General features: G+C 35.8%; 2 protein-coding genes across 7 annotated transcripts; both read left to right on the top strand.

Annotated features, from left to right (window-relative positions):
• The first annotated feature begins 2,231 nt into the window (after positions 1 to 2,231).
• Positions 2,232 to 7,657, top strand: LOC113052878 (spermine oxidase). Of its 6 annotated transcripts, none has more exons than XM_026217326.1 (4): positions 2,232 to 2,565; positions 3,927 to 5,134; positions 6,284 to 6,467; positions 6,960 to 7,657. In XM_026217326.1, exons 2-4 carry the CDS (start codon positions 3,945 to 3,947, stop codon positions 7,077 to 7,079), a joined length of 1,494 nt encoding a protein of 497 aa, XP_026073111.1. In that variant the 5' UTR covers positions 2,232 to 2,565; positions 3,927 to 3,944; the 3' UTR covers positions 7,080 to 7,657. The 6 variants fall into 6 exon arrangements, with proteins under 6 accessions (XP_026073111.1, XP_026073109.1, XP_026073110.1 ...); XM_026217324.1 differs by lacking the exon at positions 2,232 to 2,565 and adding an exon at positions 2,572 to 2,815; XM_026217325.1 differs by lacking the exon at positions 2,232 to 2,565 and adding an exon at positions 3,630 to 3,743.
• A 249-nt stretch (positions 7,658 to 7,906) lies between these two features.
• Positions 7,907 to 21,510, top strand: LOC113052877 (dnaJ homolog subfamily C member 10-like). Its single transcript, XM_026217321.1, has 23 exons — positions 7,907 to 8,007; positions 8,685 to 8,966; positions 9,055 to 9,220; positions 9,345 to 9,395; positions 10,274 to 10,356; positions 10,449 to 10,580; positions 10,901 to 10,994; positions 12,616 to 12,693; positions 12,784 to 12,827; positions 12,951 to 13,082; positions 13,222 to 13,311; positions 13,517 to 13,627; positions 13,876 to 13,990; positions 15,216 to 15,343; positions 15,598 to 15,714; positions 16,763 to 16,864; positions 16,946 to 17,101; positions 17,930 to 18,063; positions 18,149 to 18,202; positions 18,521 to 18,668; positions 19,577 to 19,699; positions 19,789 to 19,899; positions 20,584 to 21,510. Exons 2-23 carry the CDS (start codon positions 8,769 to 8,771, stop codon positions 20,593 to 20,595), a joined length of 2,379 nt encoding a protein of 792 aa, XP_026073106.1. The 5' UTR covers positions 7,907 to 8,007; positions 8,685 to 8,768; the 3' UTR covers positions 20,596 to 21,510.
• The last annotated feature ends 433 nt before the right edge of the window (positions 21,511 to 21,943 follow it).

Raw genomic sequence — 21,943 nt, 5'->3', positions numbered from 1 at the left:
AAAATACCTTTAGAAAGAGCTACTGCACTAATGCATTCAAACTTACTCAAATGATTCGTGAACCAGCTCCGAACTCCCGAACTGACTCAAATAAATCACGCTCAGGCTCAGAACTCCCGAACTGATTCAAATTCGCGATCCCCAAACTGACTCAAATGATTCGCGAACCCGCTTTGAACTCCCGAACTGACTCAAATGATTCGCGAACCCGCTACAAACTCCCGAACTGATTCAAATGATTCGCGTTCCACAAACTGACTCAAATGATTCGCGAATCCGCTTTAAACTCCCGAACTGACTCAAATGATTCGCGATCCCACACCGAACTCCCGAACTGATTCAAATGATGCGCGAACCCGCTTTGAACTCCCAAACTGACTCAAATGATTCGCGAACTCGCTTTGAACTCCCGAACTGACTCAAATGATTCGCAAACCCGCTATGAACTCCCGAACTGATTCAAATGATTTGCAAACCCTATACGAACTCCCGAATTGATTCAAATGATTTGCGATTCCCAAACTGACTCAAATGATTCGCGAACCCGCTCCGAACTCCCAAACTGTCTCATATGATTCGCGAACCCGCTCCGATTTCTCGAACTGATTCAAATGATCCGCAAAGCTGCTCCGAACTCCCGAACTGACTCAAATGATTCGCGATCCCGCTCCGAACTCCCAAACTGGTTGAAATGATTCACACTCCATACTCCGAACAAGGAAGAATTAGGAAGCGTGCATTGTGAGGGACGCTCTGAAAAGCGGCAATGAAGGCAAAGGATTAAAACCTCTATTAAAACAGATGTCCAAATGAACGCACTGGTATGCTAAAAGCACGTTCTGGACGCAAGGAGAGGTGGTGGTGCTCAAGAGCTATATTTGGAAGTGGCGGTACCTGTGCATACTGGCCCACTTAAAGCACTGGGTGGGTGTTCAAGTGCTGGTCATATAATTAGAATATCATCAAAAAGTTTATTTATTTCACTAACAAAAAGTGAAACTTGTGTATTATATTCATTCATTACACACAGACTGATTGACTGACACCAGCGATTAACTGCACGTTTCCTAATTTTAGGCCTATTCATTTAAATAACGACTTAACAAATAGCCTAATAATAATAATAATAAAAATAAAACATAATAATAATTATAAAATACCTTTATACACTTTAGTTAGGCCTATATAATTTGGCATTTTCAATTAATGTAGGCCTGTTACATTATTCTGATTATTAGTGATAGAAATATTAAGTTATTATTATATTAATATTACAATTAATTTGCATCGCAATTATTTCATAGCGCATAACCGCGTAACTGACGCGCTGCAAGGATGATAAATATTATTAGCTTACTCCTAACTAACGTTTTTAAAATGGGCTTTCAAAACAGGTTTATAATACAGTGAATTATAGGCCTTTAAATAAAAGTATTAACACTGCAATCATCAATCATCAATGAAAAAGTAAATAATACATTATATGTATATAGATTTTTTTTTACACTAGCCTATGTTCAGGCCACTAGAAAAAAAATTAAACGAGTAAAAAACATTTAGCTCAGTTTTGCCAAGTCCGCTTATTATATGCGACTTTGGGCTTGTTTTCTGTAAAGCCGTTTGTTTCTAAAGTTGCTTATTTGGGCTTGTTCCCAGCCGTTTTCTTTTTAAACGTAGGAGTTCTAGTCTGTTCTCTCTGTCCCTCCCTTTTCCCCATACCCACAGACAGCAGAGTTTTTCCCCACCCATATCCTGCTTCTAATTGGCTCTGACCCAGATGGCAACGAGTACTAGCCAATCAGAGGCAGAGCAGAGCAATCTGTTTTTTTTTCTTTTCTGGTTAGTAAAACGTCGTCAGTGAGTGACGTAAACTTTAAATAAATGCGCGCGAGTTGCGACTGATGGTGACTGACTGGACTGTAGGAGAGTTTTTATTAGGCAATAATAAATGAAGAATTTGTGAATTCAGGATAATATTTATTTGTATGTGCAAATTGTAATTATCAGATGTTTACTGTGTGTACTCGGTACATCGGTCTATATTTGATATCCCATCAGTTTTCTAATGTTAAATAATGTTAAAAGGTGGTTTATCTCCCTCTTGTGGCATTGTCCTGAAGCTCAGTTTACCAATCTGTCCACATGGATGTAATTGACAATCTGTACCCACAATTTAAAATCCGTCCCCACGAATTGTAAAACCGTGCACAACAATTTTTTTATTTTTCTCTTCCCAGTACCTATTTGGGCTTGTTTTCACAGGCCTGGTTGCTTATTTGTCTCATGAGATCTGGCAACACTGATTTAGCTATGTGGAGGAGATAGGCATCTATGCAGCGTCAGAAATCGAAAGCGCCATCAGTTTTTACTTTCCCTTTCTAGTGAACTAACTGACAGTTAGAGGTTCACCGCATTACTGTTGCGCAGAGTTTGCACGTTGCTTGTGTAATATCCATGGGCTCGCCTTCCTGATTTAAAGCAAATATTTAAAATATTGCAACGAACTAATCCTCCAAACCCTGAGTTCGTGATTGAGGGCGTCGGATCTTCGCTAGGTCTCCGTCGGTTAGTTAAGCAGAGACTGCGACACTCACACAAAGGGTTTAATCTGGGAGGTGACAGACTTGAAAAGCCTTTGAAAAACAGATGTAAACATGTGGAATTAGGCTACTTCAGACACCTTGAGGAACTAAATATATAAATATGTCTAATATGAGCCATAAATAACTATATTCATGAGAAACAGTGAAAACACAAGTGGAAATACCAACTTTTTGTGTAATGGCTGCAGCAAACTTCAGATGGCGTTCCTGAGGTAAATACAAACGAGATGTGTATTTTCCTGTTTTATGGTGTCCAGCGTGTTTAGTGTATTATTTCCGTTTAATTAGTATTTTTCCTATTTGGATATCTTATAGTTGTTTAGAGGTTTTCGAAGTATATGATAATTTCATAAACGGTTCATGAAGTTCAGGCGAAATCACTTTTACCTCAGGACGCAGAGATCACCAAAAATAATAACTTTAGTTTACTAGCGCCATCTTACGCCTTCAGTACGTAATTCACTAAAACATTTCCGTTGAAATCTGCAGTTAATCCAGAAAAAAATTATTATTATTTCTTATGCTTTCTAAAAGTTTTTTTTTCCCCCAAAGTGTCTTTTAAAGAGCTTACATTTGGAATTTTCCATTAAGAAGATTCCTGTGACAGATTTGCTTGTGCATAAATCTCAAACAGTTAATCTCCTCAATGATAGTTTTTCCATTTATAAAAACTTTACTTTCCATTTATAAAAATTTTAACTGCAACTAACGTTACAGAAATTATCGGTATAGCTAAGATGGCTAATGTACACATTACATAAAAATAAGATTAAAATGTATTAAGATTATTTTATACGAGTATTTAATTCAAGTTTATTTAGCGCTTTTACGATGCAAATCGATGCAAAGCAACTTCACAGAAAATTAAGTATTTTATCTATTTATTTGATTAGTTTTGTTTTTAATATTACTTTCTACAAGTATTTTATTTATTTAGCTTACTTATTTATTTATTTTTTTTTTCAAACAGACATTTATTTTGAAGTTCAGATTTGCAAAAAAAAAAAAATAAATTACGTCGCTGTCTTCACACTCTCGTTATATTAAGGTAGAAGTGTAAAACAATAACGTCATGCTGCGTAAGCTACTATAGAATGTAATGTCCATCTGCCATTGGATGGCCCATGATCGTCTGATTATGTAAATAATGATATATTGTATGGATTACAAAGGTCAGGTTTTACAGGTTTCTAAGCACAGGTAGCCTAGCCTACATACAGAGCCTCTTTTAGAGCATAGTTCACTACTCTCTTATCAGATGCTATTTGGTTCTTACAGCTACATTTATAATTTTTCAGCTTTTCTCTCTTTCTCTCTAAACAGCTCAGCAAAGCAGCAAGAATGAGCTCTTGTTCTGGACCAGAAGATGCCAGAGTTGTAATTGTAGGTTCAGGTTTTGCAGGTTTGGCCGCTGCAGCCACGTTGGTGAAGGCAGGATTTGAACATGTCCTGGTTCTTGAGGCGAAGGAACGCATTGGAGGTCGCGTGCACACCACCAAACCCTTCACAGAGAACGTCATTGAAGTTGGAGCGAACTGGATCCACGGACAGAAAGGAAATCCACTGTTCAAGATTGCCAAAGAGGAGAACCTGCTATCCGAGGGACCTTCTGCATCCAAAAACATGTGCCTGCCCCGTTCTGTAACCCCTCGAGATTACTTTTTCAAAGAAGATGGGAAGCAGGTCTCCAAAACGGCTGTGGATCAGGTGTGTTTGCACTTCAGCAAGCTCACCGACAAAGCTTTTGATGACGAACTTGAGCACAAACACAGGAAACTAACTCTTGGTGCTTATCTGGATGATGCCTTTGGTGAATTTTCTTTAGCAGCGACAGAAGAGGGCCAGCAAGTTTTTGAATGGTGCAAGAGGACTGAATGCACGGACGAGGCTTGCTCTAGCCTCTACGAGGTGTCTGCATCTCAGATTAGCTATTACACTGCTTTAGAGGGAGGATTTTTTAACACTTTGGGACCCGGGGGCTATCGAGCCATCTTAGATGTTCTAATGAAAGATCTGCCTTCGGGAACTGTCCAGTGTAGTGCACCTGTCAAGAGCATCAGATGGGACTTGGTCAGAAAAGGCCATTGTGAAAACCAAAGGTATCCTGTTCAGGTGGTTTGTGAAAACGGACAGAGCTTTGAGGCAGACCATGTGATCATCACCGTTTCTCTTGGGGTTCTCAAAGACAAAGCCACGACCATGTTCGAGCCACCCTTACCGGAAAAAAAGCTGTCTGCAATTCGGAATCTTGGCTTTGGGATAGTGGACAAAATCTTCCTGTTTTTTGAGAAGAGTTTCTGGCCCGATGACTGCGCCGGGGTTCAGATGGTGTGGAAAGAGGGGCCCGAAGATAAAGACGTTTATGAGTCTCTGTCTGAAGGAGACACCTGGAAGAAGACGTGGTTTAAGAAGATCACCGGTTTTGATACAGTGGCCCGTCATCCAACAGCTCTGTGTGGCTGGATCACAGGGAGAGAAGCACTGTATATGGAGAAGCTTCCGGACAGTGAAATAGGAGATATCTGTGTAAGGTATGGTAACATACGATGAAATATATGACGTGATCGTTTTACCATGGGCACATATTGCTGTTTAATAGACTCGCCAATTAATTAACAATATTATATTATATTATATTATATTATATTATATTATATTATATTATATTATATTATATTACTGCTGTCAAGATTAATCGTATCCAAAATAAAAGTGTTTGTTTGAATAATAATAATACATATATATAATATGTGTGTGTGTGTGTGTGTGTGTACTGTGTTTATTATGTATATATATATATATATATATATATATATATATACATACACTTACATTCAGTATATATTTAGAAAATATTTGCATTTATATACATTTATGTATTATTATTATTTTATATTATATATACAAATATTTAATATATAAACATATTTTTTCTTTAAAAAAATAAATAAATAAATAAATAAATATATATATATATATATATATATATATATGTGCACGTATTTGTATTTATATGTGCATTATAAATATATACAGTACACACTCATATACTATGTAAACAAAGACTTTTATTTTGGATATGGTTAATTGTGATTGATCGCTTTACAGCACTAATACTGTACACACAGTTGCAATTAAAATGCCTGGGAGGCATTCTACTTTAATTTCCAAAATTTTAAGGAAACAATTAAACCAAGGCATGAGTAAAAATTCATTGTAGAAAGATGTTTACATTATTTCACACAACCACTGTAAATACATATATATATATATATATATATGTGTGTGTGTGTGTGTGTGTGTCTATATATATATATATATATATATATATAAACCAAACGTGAATAATAGGGAGTGTTGTAAACTAAGAAGGTGACAGTGGATGTCGATATTCACATTGAATAACCTGTTTACACCAGAGTGAACTTCACACAGCCAACATCCATGAAAGGGCTGTAATTGCTAAAAAACTGAATCACAGACACCATTGCTAAAATGTGAAAAAGATTACGATCATAATACTTTGCAGAGTTTCTGCTCCGACTTAAATGTTATCTAGCCACTTAGGGGAGTTTTGGAAAGAAGAGTGAGAAGCATGTGTTGGAACGTGTTTGCCAAAATATATGGTTATAGGTGACTGGCAGTAATGATGCTGACAAACTCTGTTCTTGCCTTTAAAGGTTGCTCAGGTCTTTCACAGGCTGGTCAGTGCCAGAGGTCTCAAAGACGCTGATCTCCAGATGGGGCTCTGATTCTGATGTCCAGGGCTCCTACACATTTATTCCTGATGGTGTGGATGGAGTGAAAGCACACAAGGCATTAGCATCACCTCTTCCTCCTAAAGATAAATGCAGAGGGAGAAAGGTAATAATCTCCTAATAACTTGTTTAATTGTTTGAATATTTATATGCATTGAATTTTTATCTATATAGGACAAAATATAAGGAATCTTTTGTAGGATTTGATTCTATTTTGTCATTAATATACTCACGATGATTACAAACAAAGTGCGATGTATTAGCCAGTGTTATTTTACTATTATTTATTATATATTATTGTATTTATTAATATTTAGATTTATTTACTTTCTTTCTTTTTATGTATATATATATATATATATATATATATATATATATATATATATATATATATATATATATATATATATATATATATATATATAATTATTATTATTATTTTTCTTTCTGTGAATGACAAATATTATAATTTGTTTTAACAATAACAAAACTGATATCCTCATATCCTGGTGTAAAGTGCTGTAGTAAAAAAGACAATAAGTAGATTGCATTTAAAGAGTTAATAACAAAATGATGTAATGTCTCTTTGTTTTTGTAGCACCTTCAGCTGTTGTTTGCTGGTGAAGCTACACATGTGAACTTCTACACCACGACCCATGGAGCGTATCTCACAGGGGTCAGAGAAGGAGAAAGACTCAGAAGCTATTACACTGATTGAGCGTACAGTCTTTGGTTTCATAAAGATAACATTTTATGAATGTGTAACATTTTATAGACCACCTCTCACACCCTACAGACTAAAACGACCTATAGGTTGTTTTCAGCTGCCTGACAAACATTAACCATGAGGGTTTACATCCACCTGGTCACGGTATCATGCATATCTCTGTCCTGTTAATTGTTAAAGATGTCCGTGTTGTATAAGTAGTACTGAAGAATAATGTTTTCTAAAAATGAAAGACGATTGACGAAAGTCAATTAATTAAATGAAGTAAAAGGGTAGTTGATACTCTGTGATATGCATACAGTTCCCACAGCTACTATGAAGCCTGACCCATGACCGTTTAAAATTGATCAACATAAAATGTCAAGAACTTTTTAATTTGTTTACAATTGTATGTATTGATATATTAATAATTAGAATAATAGAAAGTAATCAAAACTATGAAATAACATGTATGGGGATTACGTAAAGACCAATGAAAATGAAACAAATTCAAGTTTTCTTATATTTGAGCTTTGTCATATCACATGACTTGTTACGTGCATTTAATAGATTGCACTTTAAATAAACATTTGCAACTGGTTTGTAAAATGTGTTTGAACCGAGTTTTTGTTGCATTTACAAGATTCACACCAGAAAGGGTCTGCAGTGAGTTAATTTTAGTCTTGTAAGTACATTTATACATAGAATAAATTTATATTTTTTTCCAGCTAGACTAATTTCAACCATTTAAACACAAAAAATTTAGTTTAGAACGTCAAGCTCACGGAAAAACAAATGGCACTTTTATTTTGAAAAATCACATACTTCCGGGAGTTGATAGTTCTTTGCTTCACGCTGCTGCAAACCAACACCGGTGATTCAGGATAAAGATCAAGCACTAGAGAATAAGTGGAGAGTAATAAATAATATTTAGCAAAAGGTGAGAAAATAAGAACACTTTTTGTAATTAATATGCTGATGTTACTTCCATTTATCTCTGCGAATCGCTAGTGGATTTCGATCAAAAGTTTTATGACAGGAATAATCAATAATAAGTGGGATAATCCAACAGTTAGTGATCTGCAATCTCACATTTAACACTCACTAACAAACAAAAATGGATTCAAATCATTTACGTTTGGATCCAAATGTACATCGAGCTGTTATACTAACAGATTTGCAAAACTAACGTTAACCCGAGCTGATCACATTACACAACGTTACTAAAACTGTTCAGACATCAGGGCAACTTGCGAAGAAGATATTATATTTGTTACGTGTTTTATATATTTGTATATATGAGAACCAAACACGTGTATTGTGTATATATAAAATACGTTTAAGTTGTTAAAAGTGCGTGTAATTGAGCTGCCTTTATGCTATGTATAGTGTAGTATGTGTTATTACAGTGATAAGAATCATAAATAGAATTGAAATAATGAATAATGATAATTATTGAAAAACAGAAACGACTGTAATAAATGTTAATTTGATCAGAGATGGTCTGAGAAAGTGGCTCCGCCCAGTGTAAACATCTACGTGTTCATTTCCAATAGCACAAGAGTTGATTTCTCTTCCCTTTTTAATTTTTTTCACTCTCTTGTCATCACTTACAAGGTGTCTTCGTTAATCATCACACTCCTGTGAGCAGTTCTCCAACCTTGAAACGCTGAAGATCTGCACCAACCACAGCCTTCAACGATGGAGGTGCTCCAGAATCACCAGAGACCCTCAAGGAAGTTGTTTCTCTTTGCTTTCATCGCAGTTTGGCTTTTCTTAACCGTTTCCTCTGATGAAGACTACTACAAGCTGCTAGGCATTTCAAAAGAGGCCAGCACTCGTGAGATCCGGCAGGCTTTCAAAAAGCTTGCTCTCACAATGCATCCGGATAAAAACCCGGTGAGTAGCTTCATTATGGCATAGCAGCCAGACGTATGTGTCTCCCTTCATTTGAGACGCTCTGAGAGCACTTCCATTGTCTTTTTAGAACGATGAGACGGCCCACGAGAAGTTCTTGAAGATCAATCGGGCCTACGAGGTGTTGAAGGACGAGGACTTGAGGAAGAAATATGACAAGTATGGAGAGAAGGGCCTGCAAGATGAACAGCAAGGAGGAAGATATGAAAGCTGGAACTATTACAGATATGATTTTGGTAATTCAATTCTCTATTTTATGTTCTGTGTCGATCGCAGTTTCAATACAATATGACACCTAAATAAATAGGAAGATGTGTGGGACTTTATACTGGAGAAAAACCATGCAACGGTGTTTTTCAGGAATTTATGACGAGGATGCAGAAATTACTACACTAGACAGAGGGGACTTTGGTAAGTGATGATCTTAAATCAGAAAAAGCATTTTGAATGCTGGATTGAATCTCACAAAATGTTATACTCCAAAATCAAAAGACAAAAAAGTTATTTTTTTTTTTGCATTGTGAAGTTGTTTTCGTGACAATTAAGCACATTTTCCCTTCAAATTTATAAAGTAGTAGAACTATTTCTATAATAATTATAATAATAATAATAAAATTATATATATATTTGTGTGTGTGTGTGTGTGTGTGTATATACCGTATTTTTCGGACTATAAGTCGCACCTGAGTATAGGTCGCATCAGTCCAAAAATACGTCATGATGAAGGAAAAAACATATAAGTTGCACTGGACTATAAGTCGCATTTATTTAGAACCAAGAACCAATAGAAAACATTACCGTCTACAGCCGCGAGAGGGCGCTCTATGTCTTCAGTGTAGACTACAGGAGCACTGAGCAGCATCTCTGGCAGTATAGAGCGCCCTCTCGCGGCTGTAGACGGTAATATTTTCCATTGGTTCATTTCTTTCGGTTCATGTCAAATTAATTTAGATAAATAAGTCGCAGATGACTATAAGTCGCAGGACCAGCCAAACTATGAAAAAAAGTGTGACTTATAGTCCGGAAAATACGGTAATTATTTAAAAACGAACAATGCAGAAAAAAATATATGATTTTTATTAAATTTTTATTTAAAATTATTTATTTATTTATTTATTTATTGCATGTTGTGTGAAATAATACCTGAAAATATCATGTCAGTTTTCTTTAAACCCACCAATCAACTCTTTTTAGCTGATCTTGTAGTATTCAGATAGAGGCCTAACTTGTTTTGTTTTCTTCCAGTGGTGGAGTGTTGTGACACCAGTTTTATTTTCATTTTTCCACAGACGCCGCTGTAAATTCTGGCGAGGTCTGGTTTGTGAATTTCTATTTCCCCCGCTGCTCGCACTGCCACGATCTTGCCCCCACGGTGCGTAACTCTGTCTTCTCCTTCTCTTCGCACATGCTAGGATTGTTAAAGTTACTGTGGGTTATATGACTGACGTGTGATGCACCCCACAGTGGCGGGAGTTTGCTAAGGAAATGGACGGTGTGATTCGGATCGGTGCGGTGAACTGTGGTGATAATGGCATGCTGTGCCGTAGTAAAGGCATCAACAGCTACCCCAGTCTCTATGTGTTCAGAGTGGGAATGGTAAGAGCATTCTGCTTTTATCAGTATATAATACATAGGTCCTGTTTCATAGACAGGGCTTAGCTAAAACCAGGATTAAGCCATAGTTTAATTAGGACAGTTAAGTAATTTTTATAAACATGCCTTGGAAAATAGCATTATTGATGTTCATCTTAAGACAAAACAAAGGCACTGGAATGTTTTAAGATCAGACCGTGCAAGTTTATTTCAGTTATAACAGCTCAGATTTGCATTTTAGTCTAGGACTAGGTTTAAGCCTTGTCTGTGAAACCAGAGATAATGTATGTTTAATGTCTGTATGAATGTAATTGTGCCAACAGAAACCAGAGAAATACTATGGCGACAGAACAAAATCAAGCCTCACCACGTTTGCAATGCAGTTTGTGAAGAGCAAAGTGACCGAACTATGGCAAGGTATTTAATTTTAATATGACCTTTAACATTTTATTTTCTTTAAATCTAGAAATACAAATATTTTTCGGAGTTCATGATATTATTAAACAGTCCCTCCAGAAAAACGCGGATTTTTTTTGCGATTGTTGTGGGCAAAAATCCTTGATTTTGCGGCACGTTTTCTTAAAAAATGCGATGGAATATGCTGGATATTTTTGCAATTTTATGCGATGAAATTGCGTGAACTTGCAAAAACTGCGTTTGGAAGGAAAAAGAGAAAAAAAGGTGATTCCCCCAACACCTTTTTCTCACTAGGCTACTACCTTAATGTAAAGAGTAATTTCTTATTACTTCCTATGCTAAGCGAGCATACTAAATCACAGAATATTTAAGTTGCAATCTCTTACTGCAACGTAAATTATTTTACATACTACTAATATAATTACAACTGTAAGTTTTTGGTACTGTTCTGTAACAAAAGAGTGCAATCTTACAACTGTAAAGTTGCAGCAACTTCTGAATGAAACTACAACAGTGTTAGTAGCCTAGTGAGAAGGGGGTGTTGGGGGAATCACCTTTTTTTCTCTATTTCATCAAACCGCAGTTTTCGCAAGTTCTCGCAATATAATTTGGCTCAACTGACATGTAACAAATCGGGAAACTGCTACGCTCGTTCTTTTGCGCTTATTTTTGTTGGCAAATAAGAATGATTTGCGCGCATCAAGTTTCACCCTGGTTTCACCGCGGGGTTTGCAGATGATGTTCATCGTCACGTAATTATGTCACTTCATAAGGTTCCCATGGCAATAGGGGGAAAATGGCGCTTTACTTGTGTGAAGTAAACCAAAGTAAACGCAACATTTTTCAACTTTCTGCTAATATATATGTGAGTTTTTTGCAATGAAAATACATGGATTATGAAATCATGCTAGCCCTGCATATTTTGCTTTCTGAAATCTGCAATTTATGCGGCAAAAGAGCGGTGTATTTGAAAAAATGCGACCCCGCATAAATATGCGGCCTTTGGCTGATTATGCATTAAATCAGTCGATCGCATAATCACGTTTTTCTGGAGGGACTGATTAAAGCAAATGGTAGCTACTACTAAATAATAAATGAATCCTAATGTTTCAGTCCCAACTTTTAACTCAAATTATTACGATAATATAACATCTAACCAAAAATAGTGTATTTAAGGGAAATACTTATATAGTCTGTGCCTGCTTTTTCCATTTTGTGTTGTTTGGTGTAACAATAATATTTTAGGTTCTTCTGTCAAATTAATTATTTGCAATTAATTGCATCCAAAATAAAAAGTTTGTTTACATAATATATGTGTGTGTACTGTATATATTTATATTTAAATGTATATATTTCTTACATATATAAATGTATATATACATTTATATTTCTTGTTTACTAACTGTTCATCTCTAAATTAAAAAAATAATAATATATGATTCTTATTAATTTTTTCATTAAGGTTTAAACATTATTTTAATTAGTTTAAGTAACACAAAACATCTATTTTTCTAAAATATTTATAAAAAGTATTAATGTAATATAAAATCGAAAGTATTGTCTATTGTACTGCCTTTGATTTATGTTGAAAATTGTATGTAAAATGAATGTTAATTTTCAGGGAACATTTTCAGTGAGATTGATCGAGCGTTTGCAGAAAGAATCGGCTGGTTGATCAATTTCTGCACAGACTCTGGAGGTGAGACATCTACTAAAGCTTAATGTTAGGAATGCAAAACCCACAATCACTTGTGTTTTATCCTGAAAACACTTCTTTCTTTTTTCACAGATTGTCTGGAACCTCAGACACGACGGAAGCTTGCTGGAATGTTGGTATGCATTAACCCGATCATGTTTCACCAAATTCAGTTCCAGTGTCACGAGCCTTAAACAAAGCATTTAATAACCAATGTTATTGTCTTGTGCACATGAATGAACATTGTAACCTCTCTACAGGATGGTCTGGTTAATGTAGGATGGATGGATTGCTCCAAACAGGCAGATCTGTGTGACAGCTTTGAGATCACCACCAGCACCACTGCTGTCTTTCCCCCTGGCAGTTCTCTCGCTCAGAAAGGCAGTGTATTGGTGGGGATCTTATCTATAAATATGCATCCTGTCCAGTTGTAGTAGTTCTTAAAGAAACAGTTCATCCGAAAATGAGCTATTCTTTTAATTGTGCCAATCTCACGGGCCGGTTTTCACTTTGATTTGATTTACCTTGCAGTTTATCCAGAGTTTGGACACTAAAGAAATATATGCACAAGTGTTGCAGCATCTGCCTGACCTGGAGATTCTTACAAAGAGCAGCTTTGAGGTAAGACTCCAGGTGACTTTATCATGAACATCAGATGTTTGCCCTTGTTCTGTACCACACCCAGCGCTACCTGCAGTACCACTGTTTACACAGTAACTGATGTGCAGGAGAAAACATGATTACGTGGCATAAAATGTCATTAAAGACATCCTGCTTATTTTTAATGATTATGTTTTTTCTGATTTTTTTTTTTCTGTCATTCCAGCATAAATTGGCTCATCACCGATGGCTCATCAGTTTCTCCTTTGGACATAACGATTTGGCATCACATGAATATAAAAAACTCAAAGCTCTTCTGAAGGACTCTCACATACAGGTTCTTGATTATATTATATTACTATATGATTATAGGTAGTTCGTATGGCTTCAGACAACTTTTGGAAAGTTGGACTGCTTTTCAGTACTTTTATGGTGCTTTTGCCTTTTTTTTGAGACCAACGCGAGAGCAAGTAAAACAACAGAACTTTTGCTTTTATAATATTGTTTTACACTGTACACAGGTCGTATAACTTCTGTTATATGGTGCTGTTGTGTTAGTTTCATTGCGTTTAATTGTTTGCACAGGTGGGGAAGGTGGACTGCGTCTCTGATTCAGAGCTGTGCGCTTCTCTATATATACAGAAGCCCTGTGTGGCTGTTTTTAAAGGAGTTGGAATTCATGATTTCGAGATTCACCATGGTGAGTTTGGGAGAGCTTTAGTAAGAATAAATATTCTGCATTTAAATATCAAAACAAGTGCGTTTTAACCATCTGCGTGGATAATGTAATGTTAATATCTTAACTTAATATATTCATGCTTATTTATACTTCAAAACAAGCATAAGAACAATTTATGTTGTCATAAAAATATAATTGCATATGAAGAAGAAAATCATACAGTATTTTCCGGACTATAAGTCGCACTGTTTTTTCATAGTTTGGCTGGTCCTGCGACATATAGTCAGGTGCGACTTATTTATCAAAATTAATTTGACATGAACCAAGAGAACACATGACCGTCTCCAGCCGCCAGAGGGCGCTCTATGCTGCTCACTGCTCCTGTAGTCTACACTGAAGACATAGAGCGCCCTCTCGCATCTGTAGACGGTAATGTTTTCTCTTGTTTCTTGGTTCTAAATAAATGCGACTTATAGTCCAGTGCGACTTATATGTTTTTTTCCTCATCATGACGCATTTTTGGACTGATGCGACCTATACTCAGGTGCGACTTATAGTCCGAAAAATACGGTACATGCTGCCATTCAAAATTTTGGGGTTGGTGAGGTTTTTTGTTGTTTATGCTCAAGAAGGCTGCGTTTATTTGACCAAAAATGCAATAAAACAGTCATATTTTTAAAAACGATATCAATTTAAAATTCATGTTTTCTATTTTAATATATTTATTAAGCTGAATTTTCAGCATCATTACTCTACATTACATCATTACTCTAATACACTCTTCGGTGTCACATGATCCTTCAGAAATCATTCTAGTATGCTGATTTGCTGATCAAGAAACATTTCTTATTATTATCAATGTTGAAAACAGTTGTGCTGCTTAATATTTTTTTAGAAGCTATAATAATTTGTTTTAGACAGTTCACAATTTTAATTTACGTTATAAATGTCTTGACCATTACTTTTGAGCAGTTTCATGCATCCTCTCTAAAAGTCTTTCTGACCCCAAACTGCAGTGTAGTAAGTAAGGGTCAAGTGTGGTTGATCTTCACACCCTGAATGGCTTAAAAATGGCTTTTAAAGTTCTCCACTGTAGGAAACCAGCATCAGAGGGTTAAATGAAATTTTGGGTCAGCCGGTTACAGTACAACTTGTAAACATCTTATATGAATTGATGAAATTTCATTTGGTTTTGGTCTAAAATGTTGAAAGTTCTGCTACCAGTTACTCTGTGTTAAATCTCCAGGTAAGGACGTCCTGTACAATGTTGCAGCCTTTGCAAAAGAGAGTGTGAATGCCCACGTCACCACGCTGAGGCCTGAGAACTTCCCTAGCCACGAGAAAGAGCCCTGGCTGGTTGATTTCTTTGCTCCTGTGAGTTGTTGCATCTAAACCTCTCTGTTAAACCTCTGCTGAATGCTAATGATTATCTGCTAAGCACGTACTTACATTGCCATGGTAAATTCTTGCCGATAGTTGATTCATCAGGATCAGAAGGGTGAGAAATGAAATGATCTGCAGAGAATCACAACCACAGTGAAATGACTGAAATTCATACAATTAATTTGCATCCTTGTTTGTAATTGCGTTTCATTAAAAATCAGTATGATAGTTATTCTGCTCTACAGTGGTGTCCGCCATGCCGAGCTCTTCTCCCTGAGCTGAGAAAGGCCTCCATCCAGCTCTTTGGACAGCTGAAGTTTGGGACTCTGGACTGTACCGTGCACGAGAGGCTCTGCAATATGGTACTGAGATATTCACCCTGGTTCCAGAATTGACAGTTGATCGTGCATGACTCACATTTGAAGCTGATGGCATCATTTGCGAGTTTTAATGTGGTTGTCTGTAGAGTGTGTTCTTAATAGGGATCCAGATCCCCATTAGCTTCCTGTCTTAATTACCAGATCTGTTTATAGAATCCTCATAAAACCACAGGAAGCCACAGCATCTGACTTATCTTACATTATCTTCACACAGCTTCAAAGTGCTGCCGTTTCTGCACCACTAACAGTAAAATTTACATAACTGATGTTTATAATAATGATTGTAATAGTAATAATAATTATTATTATTGATTGATGTTATCATCTGTATTATATTATTAAAATAACTGATTCATAATTATTTTTTATTATTACAGTAATTATATGTAACGGTGTACAGATCATCATAATCTTATGTCACAGGAAACCACAGCATTCGTCTTACTTTCTCTTCATATTGCGTAAAGGTGAAGTGTGTCATTTCTGCAGCACTAAATAATTTAAAATAATTGTTTTTATAATATAATATGATAATACTAATAATTATTATTATTAGTTTATCAATTCATTATTTAATATTAATATTATATATTCATATTATTTAAATCATGTAATAATACAATGCATTATTACTAATTATATTGTCATTATCATGATTAATTCAATTCATCATATTTTTTGAATATTCATATTTATTAGTATTATTATTATTAGCAATACTTTTGCAACTGTATACGGATCTGTTTATAGACATTTCATAAAATCTTCTGAACCTTTGCAACAGGAAACCAAAGCATTTGACTTGTGCGTTTTCTTATGTGTTACTAGTAAACCGTGCCATTTCTGCAGCAAAACTGCAAAACTAATTGATAATAATACTCTTGCATTGTACTGACAAAGAGATCCTGCCTCACACTGCCTTTGACTGTTTATATTTCCCTTTTGATTTGACATAAATAATAAATTTGACCAGACTATGAATGTTCAGGTGAGAGCTGCTTCTCATCTCTTGCATCTTTCCGTTCTTCAGCACAATATTCATGCATATCCCACAACTGTAATCTTCAACAAGTCCAGCATCCACGAGTATGAAGGCCATCACTCTGCAGACGGCATCCTGGAGTTTATAGAGGTGAGGCACACATCACAGTTACATTACACACATTATATACAGTACCTGTTTAGATGTAATAGATGATTGTGTGTTCTGCAGGACCTGGTGAACCCTGTGGTGGTGACTTTGACCCCAGACTCATTCCAGGAGCTGGTGAAGAGACGCAAGTCCTCGGAGACGTGGATGGTGGATTTCTACGCTCCGTGGTGTGGCCCTTGCCAGGCTCTGCTTCCAGAGTGGAGGAGAATGGCACGGGTATCTGCTCTCATATATTCAACTGACACTCCATCTAAATCTTAAAGTATCTCCTTTTCTCCTTGTTATTACAGTTTCTTGCAGTTACACGTGATCTTAATGTAATCGCCCTTATTACATAACTATCTGTCGACAAATGTTTGATTCAATCACGATGTGGGATTCCTAAGGCCACTGTGCACTTTTTATTCAATTCCTTTTCAATTCCTAATTTAGCAGAATTTAGAAATGCCAGGAAACAAATTACATTTGAGTAACTGCATGTATAATAGATGCAATGAAATAAAAAGCTCGAAATCTAAAAGATCATAATTCATACAACGTTGAAACCGTTTTAAATTCCTGGATATTAAAATGAAATACAGCTTTAATACCATTAACTACAATATTAGTCACTCACTATCATAGTTATTGTGTATTCCATATTTAGCAAGCATATTATACACACACTATACGTGTGTGTATGTGTGTATATATATATTTTATTTTAATTTTTTGCTTTATATGCTTTGGATAAAATCTCATAATATGCTCACATTCAATATACAGTTCATATTCAGTTTTAATATTTCGTTTCAGCTTTAGTTTGAGTTATTTTAGTACATTGCACTATAATAACCATAATAACCCTGTTACTCATCATTTTTGAAAGTGCAATATTTCTTCTCGCAAAAACTCAAATTTAAATGTTCCCAAGTTGTGTGTGAATAAATGACTTTTTCCTAAAGTGTATCTGTGTAAAGCTTAAACTTTACATGAAAAAAAGATGTTTTTATTCTTAATTGATTGCAAAAGTGTCATGATGGTGACAGCCTGTGTGTGTTCTAGATGCTGAGTGGGATCGTGAACGTGGGAACGGTGGACTGCCAGAAACACCACTCATTCTGCCAGGGTGAGAGTGTGCGCGCTTACCCAGAGATCCGTCTGTTTCCTCAGAACAGTAATCGGAGAGACCAGTACCAGTGCGTGTTTCCTACAATCTGTAACTCAAACACAATTACACACACCAGTACAACACATTCAGCGCTTCTCTCTCATTGTGAACAGGAGCTACAACGGATGGCACCGGGATGCCTTTTCCCTCAAGTCTTGGGCCTTGAGGTAACTCAGAGTTTCCATAAGTTCACCAACAATAGTTTTCAGTATTTGCATCATGCAGAAATCTCTCTTCACACAAAACACACAAGAGAATTGACTCGAGTTATTCAAAAGCTCAAAAAAAACACCACACTCAAATGTTGGGTAGCCTGTTTTTAACTAGCTTAGCTTTATGTGTGGAGAGTTGTCATTAACTTGGCAACATGCTGAAGTCTCCCCACCTGCAGTGTTACAAATCAGTCAATTCTGGTTCTGTTTCTTTGGGATGCTGTCTATGTAGACATTTTGTGCGCTCTAACCATTGGACTGATCCGTCCACAGCTCTCTGCCTCGTGCCTCGGTGGATCTGTCACCCGAGGACTTTAAGAGAAAGGTTTTGGGAGGGAAGGATCACTGGGTGTTGGATTTCTATGCCCCATGGTGTGGCCCATGCCAGCAATTCGCTCCTGAGTTTGAAGTTCTTGCCAGGGTAAGACATTTATTAGGACAAATTTGTGAAGACATCAGCTGGTGTTTGCAGCTTTTTTCTCAAAGATGTCTGCTGCTTTACAAGCACTGGCATTTCCTTCAAGGAATGTAAATATAGATGCAAATGATTTAACAGCTGGAACAAAGAGAAGAGTGCATACAGTGTTTCAGCCAATCACATTCATTCTTTTTAATACTGCCAAGCAGTTTTTCGATGTGTACAGTGGAGGCCAAACGTCTGCTATAAAAAATCACGTTATACAAAGAAATGCAAAGAAATCTTACCAATTAGAGAATTGTGGCAAGCAAATCCTGACAAAGTAACACTTGTACCCACCTACTCTCATGAAATTACATAATAGTTGGTCCTAATATTAATAAACCAAAAAAAAAAAAAAAAAGCAGAATATATAGTGCTTCGTGTTATTCAAGTACAATGTCTTATTGTCCAGTTTTCAATTTATTTTGCTTAACGACTAGGTTTGTAATATTGTGATTCACCTCATAGCTGGAATATTTGGTTTTTGGCTTACAACGCTTTAACGAAGACATCTTTAAAATCCCTATGGAAAAAATGAAAGGGAAAAATACTTCTGGAACCACGTTTGTACTTGTTTGCACACACATGCACTTTTTGTAGTCCTGCGTGATCTTATCTGTCCTTCTCTTAGTTCTAATTCAGTTCCTACTGCTAGTTCATTACATTTTAATCTGATTTCATCTGTGTTGTCTGGTATTGTTATTTATGTAGCACCATGGCCCTTGAGGAATGTTGTTTCATTTACATACCGTATATAGTCAAAAAACAAACGTTTGCACTGGCTTGTGACTAGCTTCGGTCAGTGCATGTGCTGTGTTCATGAATGATTCGACAGCATCAGTCACAGTCATCTGTTTTTCCTCCTGCAGATGATGAAGGGAACTGTGCGTGCAGGTAAAGTGGACTGTCAAGCACACCCCCAAACCTGCCAGAGCGCCGGGATCAAGGCTTACCCCAGTGTCCGATTCTACCCGCACCTGGGCACCACACGGGTACAACACAACTGCTGGCCATCGTTTAGTGCTCAGAGTTATTTCTGTACATATTCTAACCGATTCCTTTATGTCCCAACCTGTTTTAGCGAGATCAAGGAGGAGAGCATGTTAACAGCAGAGACGCCACCGCCATCGCAGACGTTCTCAGACAGCGACTCCAGGAGCTAGCGTTACAGGGAAAAACCTCCAAACTTAAAGTAAGCTACAATAGTTCAAAGTTTTTATGTTTTTGAAAGAGATCTCTTATGCTTACCAAGGCAGCATTTATTAAAATTACAGTAAAATCTATTTAAAATGACTGTTTTCTGTTTTATTTTATAAAATGTCATTTATTTCTGGAATGGCAAAGGTACATTTTCAGCATCATTACTCCAGTTTTCAGTGTCACATGGTCCTTCACAAATTATTCTAATTTGCTGATTTACTGCTTAATTATTCTTGGTTATTAATGATAATGGTTATTATTAATATAAATATTGAAAACGGCTTAATATTTATGTGGAAATTATAATAATTGTTTTATTATTATTCAATAAATGCAAAATATGTTTTAAATAGGGCTGCTCAAATATGGCAAATTATTTTGGTATTTACTTGTTGACTTTGGAAATATCTTGCATTTATAATTTTTTTTAAAAACTTTTAACAGTGGATTTCCTTGAATTTAATAAATATATATGTATATATATTATATATAGCTCAGAGGACCTTCAATATTTTCATGTGCTGTGAGTTTAATGTAAAAAATTAAGGGGGGGGGGGGGGGGTTGTCCACTGTGAAACAGTTTTCACAAAATGTTGTGTCCATAATTATTGGAAGCCAGAATCCTATTTGGAAATAAAATGAATCAATAGCATCTTTTTTGTTTCCATCCCTATAGGATGAACTATAGGACACATCCACAGAAGCTGTCGTATGTGAAACAGTGATGGGAGAAAACGCACACTCATGAACTCAATTTGATGAGCGTGAGAGATTTTTTGAGTTTGTTTACTGCCAAACGGACTGTAGAAAGGAGCAGCTTCACCTCAGCTACTTCAGACGAGGGAATCAGGACTCAACGAACACCTCTACATGTGTTACTGATGCAGAAGAGGTCACCGCAGTGCAATTATTTATGACTTTCTGTAATCTATGAATGTACAGTCAAGTGTCTTCATTTCCTCACACAGACTGTATTTATGACTGTAATAGATGTATTTTCTCACAGCTGCTCTATTTGAATTGGATTTCTATGATTAAATGGTCTGGTTAAATACAAAGGAATCTATTTTACTTGGAATGGGAAAATGTAATTCAAGTTGGATTTCGGGATTTTTTTTTTTTTTTTTTTTTTTTTTTAAGAATTCTATTTTTATGTGCTACTAGAAAACATTTTAGCTCTGTCAAAACTAAAATCTATCATGGCGTTAGTTTGTTGTCAAACCAAATTATTGTAGAAGCATATAACTACACTGGCTATAGATGAAATCTGTAGTTGAATATGTTTTCTGCTGTTTTTATGTTCGGTTTTATTTCTTCTAATGGTCTGAGTTTCCAGAAGCTATGTTTGTTCTATGAGATTTAGTGTATAGTACACCTTTTTATTATTATTATTATTATTTTTTTAGGTCTGTTTAGTGATATCTCTGTATTAAAGGTGAGTGAATGTTCTCCAGGTGGCCACTAGGAGGCGGTGATTTAACATCAGTGGCTTTAATCCTCATAGGCCAGTGAAATGATGTTGCCATTCATTGTGATGAATATTCACTATAGTGTTGTAGAAACAACAGCTATTAAACATGACACAATTCCTGTTTGTGCTGAAGAGTGCTTTCTACAATTTTGTTACTGACTTTGTTTGACTTGTCACGCTATGGAAGTGTTTCTAAATGGGGTTTCATGACACAAGTCCTATAAAGCCCACATGAACTATATTTCTAATTTTTCCTGAGAAAACAGGATAGCCACAATGATCTAGGATTACTGTAGGTTATATGTGAAGTGGGTCAACTTATAAGGTTATCAGTAAGAATGTAATGATTAAGTGATAAAGGGTCATAAAACATTACAATTTAAAATAACTATTTTCTATTTGAATGTATTGTAACTATTTGTGAGTTCCACAATATATATATATATATATATATATATATATATATATATATATATATAAAATTCAATAATAATTTAACAGTTTTTTTGAAGACGGCTTTTTGTAACGGCTGCTGAAAATTCAGCTTTTCCATCAAAGAAATATA

Source organism: Carassius auratus, chromosome 34 (assembly GCF_003368295.1).
Source record: "Carassius auratus strain Wakin chromosome 34, ASM336829v1, whole genome shotgun sequence".
Lineage (NCBI taxonomy): Eukaryota > Metazoa > Chordata > Actinopteri > Cypriniformes > Cyprinidae > Carassius > Carassius auratus.
This window is presented reverse-complemented; position numbering and strand designations above follow the sequence as displayed.